Below are 5,465 nucleotides of genomic sequence, written 5' to 3'. Positions count from 1 at the left end.
CTTGTTCACACCTCCTCATATGGAAGATACTTTTCCTCCTTCATGTCTCAAGAAGGGTAGAAATACAAGAACACACACACACACACACACACACACACACACACACACACACACACACACACACACACGCACACACACGCCTTCTTGTATTTGTTACCTTCTTGAGAGCTGAGAAAAATGCCTCCCTCTTTAGGACCAGCCTTTCTAGATATATAAAGAAGTGTATTTACAACATTAATAATATATACATACTATGCACATATAGAAAAAGCTTGTTGAGAAAAATGAGTTGGAATTTCCCAGAAAAAAGGTTACAATTTCACAAGAAAAACGTAGAATTTTGGCAGCACTATAATAAAAGTCGTCATTTTACTCAACGCAAGTCAAAATGTGACAAGAAAAACTGAACATTTGTGCAATATTGTGATAAAAGTTGGAATTTTACTCAATAACAGTCGCAGTTTTCCAAGAAAAGCTTAACATTTTGGCATTTTAGTGAAAAGAGTCGTAATTTTACCCCACAAAAGTCACAACTTTGTAAGAAAACTTTACAATTTTGGCAATATTATAATAGTAATCGGAATTTCACTTGGCAAAATTACGACCAAATTAATGGCCACTATAGTCTTAGTACAATAGTGTATTTGTTCATCCTATGGTCACATATGGGTTGTCTTACGTCTTTTGTGTGCACATTAAAATCAACCAAAAACATCCTGACTTTGGAGCAATGTTCACGGACTCTAGTATTTGGCTCTCTGTTAGATGCAATGTTATTGGGACCATGATTTATGTCCTCTCTCTCTCTCTCTCTCTCTCAGACTCAAATGGTGTTTTCAGACAAGAGATGACTAAAATATACATTTTGCTATTGGACTTGTTAAAAATTGCAATTTAGACCATTGGTGCATTTTCATGTTTGTGCAGCCTTGCTTCCGAGAGTTAGTGTCCGCTCTTTCATGTTCAAAGTGAATCCACTAAAATAATGTTTCAGTGTTCAGCTCCACCCCTCCACAGTGCACTGATGCATTCACTACTTCTTCTTCTTCTTCTTCTTCTTCTTCTTCTTCTTCTTCTTCTTCTTCTTCTTCTTCTCCAGCCCACATTTAGTTCCAGGATTTAGAGTAAAAGTGTTGCCAGCATGTTCCTGCTCCTGTGTGGACTTTGTGCCGCGGTGCTGATCAACATGTCGGGTAAATCATTGATTTCACACCAGCTGATGGACAATCTTGCTTGAAATGTTTATTTTGAAAAGTATTTTAATTTTTTGGGGGGGGGGGGGGGGGGGGGGACAGCCTTTTGTTTGAGCCTGCACTTATTTTATGGTTATGGTCAAATTTGGAACATGTTACAATATTTGTCAAATGTTTTCATTCTCTACGTCAGGGGTCACCAACGCGGTGCCCGCGGGCACCAGGTAGCCCGTAAGGACCAGATGAGTAGCCCGCTGGCCTGTTCTAAAAATAGCTCAAATAGCAGCACTTACCTGCCTCTATTTTTTAAATTGTATTTATTTACTAGCAAGCTGTTCTCGCTTTGCTCGACATTTTTAATTCTAAGAGAGACAAAACTCAAATAGAATTTGAAAATTTCAAGAAAATATTTGAAAGACTTGGTCTTCACTTGTTTGAATACATTCATTAATTTTTAGGGTTCGCATGTACGAAGGAACCTATTGAAATTGTAAGGTTGATTATTATTCCACAGCTTTGCGCACTACTTTGCCCCCCCTAACATGCTTCAAAACTCACCAAATTTTTATACACACATAGAAAAACTGGGACAGCACACTTTAGTAAAAAAAAAAAACCAAACCCCAAAAATCAAAATTGCGCTCTAGCGCCCCCTAGGAAAAAACAAAAACAAACTGCCTGTAACTCCCACGAGGAAGGTCATAGAGACATGAAACAAAAAACCTGTATGTAGGTCTCACTTAGACCTACAATTCATAATTTCACATCCTCTGGCAAAAACCTACAGGAAGTTGGCAATTTCCCCTTCAACACAAAAAATGACTAAAAACACTCATTTTTGCCTCTTTGAGCTGTAATTTGACCCCCTTAAAATACTTCAAAACTCACCTAACTTTTTACACACATCGGGACTGGTGCAAATTGCGATCTAAAAAAAAAACGAACCCCAAAACTAAAAATTGCGCTCTAGCGCAATTTTTGAATAAAACAGAGACAAAACTGCTCCTCAGAGGAAAACTCCGACAAAACTGCTTGTAACTTCCGGTAGGAACGTCTTAGAGACATGAAACAAATGCCTCTACGTAGGTCTCACTTAGACCTACATTTAATAGATTGACATCCTTCAGCAAAAATCAACAGGACGTTTGCAATCCCTCCTTCAAAACTAACTTTTTGTTAAAACCGGTCACCTAACATCAAACATTATCTCCTCTGAGCGCGTTTGTCGTTTTGGCTTCAAACTACTACAGGAGAGAGATTGAACCCTTCTGATTAAAAGTTGACGGAAGCGTTTTAATAAGTGCTACGGTTTTGAATTTACGAGCCTTCAAATAAAAGAACCACTGTGCCGCAGCACCTAGGAAAAAAACACAGACACAACTTCCTCTAACTCCCAGTACGAATATCGTAGAGACATGAAACAAAAACCTCTATGTAGGTCTGACTTAGAGCTACCACTGGACAAAAGTATTGGGACACCTAGGACTAGCACCTGCCAAAATGCGGACCCGACCAACGCTGCTTGCAGCTTTAATTTTACTTTGCTTCTTATAACTTTCAGAAAGACAATTTTAGAGACAAAATACAACCTTAAAAAGGATTTTAGGATTTTTAAACACATATACCTTTTTACCTTTTAAATTCCTTCCTCTTCTTTCCTGACAATTTAAATCAATGTTCAAGTATTTTTTTTAATTTTTTATTATAAAGAATAATAAATACATTTTAATTTAATTCTTCATTTTAGCTTCTGTTTTTTTGACCAAGAATATTTGTGAAATATTTCTTCAAACTTAAAATTCCAAAAAATTATTCTGGCAAATCTAGAAAATCTGTAGAATCAAATTTAAATCTTATTTCAAAGTCTTTTGAATTTCTTTTAAAATTTTTGTTCTGGAAATTCTAGAAGAAATAATGATTTGTCTTTGTTAGAAATATAGCTTGGTCCATCCATCCATTTTCTACCGCTTATTCCCTTTGGCGTCGCTGGAGCCTATCTCAGCTACTATCGGGCGGAAGGCGGTGTACACCCTGGACAAGTCGCCACCTCATCGCTTGGTCCAATTTGTTATATATTCTAACAAAGATTGGATTTTAACCCATTTAAAACATGTCTTCAAAATTCTAAAATGAATCTTAATCAGGAAAAATGACTAATGATGTTCCATAAATTCTTTTTTTTTAATTTTTTCAAAAAGATTCGAATTAGCTAATTTTTCTCTTCTTTTTTTCGGTTGAATTTTGAATTTTAAAGAGTCGAAATTGAAGATAAACTATGTGCCAAAATTTAATAGTAATTTTTTTCGTGCTTTCTCCTCTTTTAAACCGTTAAATTACGTGTAAATATCATTAATTATTAATAATAACATAGAGTTAAAGGTCAATTGAGCAAATTTATTGGCAATTTATTGAAGTGTGTATCAAACTGGTAGCCCTTCGCATGAATCACTACCCAAGAAGTAGCTCTTGCTTTCAAAAAGGTTGGTGACCCCTGCCCTACGTTATTTTTGAGCTAACCAGCACCACTTCCTGGCCATCTGGAGAAAAGAGGAAGTAGGCCTTCTTCAGGATGATTATCATTTCAATACCTCGTCAACGTGTTTGCTATGACTTGAATCCACTTAAATGACAATAATATCATTCATTTTTCATTTTTCAATGCAAATATTTCACCTTTTTCCACACGCTTTTTGGTTTTTGGTGCATTTCCCAGGTTCTAAACCGCCCACCGCCCGAATGCGGCTGAGATAGGCTCCAGCACACCCTGAGAGGGACAAATGGTAGAAAATGGATGGACGGATAAAGCAAAGGATTGGTGCACCTCCGACTCAGACTTAAGTCTGTCAAAAATAGAATTGCAAAAAAGGTTTTCTTTTCCATGTAAGGTGAAGGAAAAGTAGTTGTTCGACATACAAAACTAGAAACAAAACGAATGTTTTCACCGCCAGTCTCTCAACGCCACATTTGTCCAATCAATGTCACCTGTGCACACCTGTGGTCTCTCCTCACAGCTGCTCCACATGACACACAACGTCAATTGCAACATATCAAAATATATTTTCATTAGGGATGTCCGATAATGGCTTTTTGCCGATATCCGATATGCCGATATTGTCCAACTCTTTAATTACCGATACCGATATCAACCGATACCGATATCAACCGATATATGCAGTCGTGGAATTAACACATTATTATGCCTAATTTGGACAACCAGGTATGGTGAAGATCAGGTACTTTTTAAAAAAAATGAATCAAATAAAATAAGATAAATAAGTTAAAAACATTTTCTTGAATAAAAAACAAAGTACAACAATATAAAAACAGTTACATAGAAACTAGTAATGAATGAAAATGAGTAAAATTAAGTGTTAAAGGTTAGTACTATTAGTGGAGCAGCAGCACGCACAATCATGTGTGCTTACGGACTGTATCCCTTGCAGACTGTATTGATATATATTGATATATTGTTAATATTAATAAGTGTATCCCTTGCAGACTGTATTGATATATATTGATATATAATGTAGGAAGCAGAATATTAATAACAGAAAGAAACAACCCTTTTGTGTGAATGAGTGTAAATGGGGTGGGTTGGTGCACTAATTGTAAGTGTATCTTGTCTTTTTTTATATGGATTTAATAAAAACAACAACAAAAAAAACAAAAAAAACAACGATACTGATAATAAAAAAACGATACCAATAATTTCCGATATTACATTTTAACGCATTTATCGGCCGGTAATATCGGCAGACCGATATTATCGGACATCTCTAATTTTCATGGCAATTCATATACAAATAAATAATCTAACTTAATATATGCAGGACTAGAGAAATATAAATAACACAAAAATGGCTACCACAACAATAATGAGCAAAAATAAAGTACAGTAGCACAGTAGGCCCAAGTATTCATCAAACACCACCAGCGTAGTAGACTTTAATAACCATTTTTTTCTACAAATAATTAATTGAACTTAATGATACTGCATGCTGACTGATGCCAGTTGGGGGTGTCCCGATGCTTCTTTTTCACTTCCGATGTTGAGTATTGATATCAGATATCAATTTTGGATCGGCACAGCCCGAGTTTTTGGTGACAATATTCAAGTTGAAGTTTGCATTCCGCAGGATGACTCGTATCGCACTTGATATCACATATTTGACATGGTGATATCATCACATACTTGTCGTTTTTCTGCTGATATCAGAGCAATATCAATTTTGGATCGGAACAGCCCAGATTTTTGGTGACAATATTTAAGTT

At 35.9% G+C, this 5,465-nt stretch overlaps 1 protein-coding gene across 1 annotated transcript in view; it reads left to right on the top strand.

Annotated features, from left to right (window-relative positions):
• Nucleotides 1-1,099: 1,099 nt before the first annotated feature.
• Nucleotides 1,100-5,465, top strand: part of cd79b (CD79b molecule, immunoglobulin-associated beta) — an 11,717-nt gene continuing 7,351 nt past the window's right edge. Inside the window, exon 1 of the mRNA XM_062055182.1 lies at nucleotides 1,100-1,193. Within this exon, the coding sequence (XP_061911166.1) occupies nucleotides 1,142-1,193 (52 nt within the window). The 5' untranslated portion in view covers nucleotides 1,100-1,141. The remainder of the gene's footprint in view (nucleotides 1,194-5,465) is intronic.

This window comes from Entelurus aequoreus, linkage group LG08 (genome assembly GCF_033978785.1).
Source record: "Entelurus aequoreus isolate RoL-2023_Sb linkage group LG08, RoL_Eaeq_v1.1, whole genome shotgun sequence".
Classification (NCBI taxonomy): Eukaryota; Metazoa; Chordata; class Actinopteri; order Syngnathiformes; family Syngnathidae; genus Entelurus; species Entelurus aequoreus.
The sequence above is the reverse complement of the archived record's forward strand: the minus strand, read 5'-3'. Positions and strand labels throughout refer to the sequence as shown.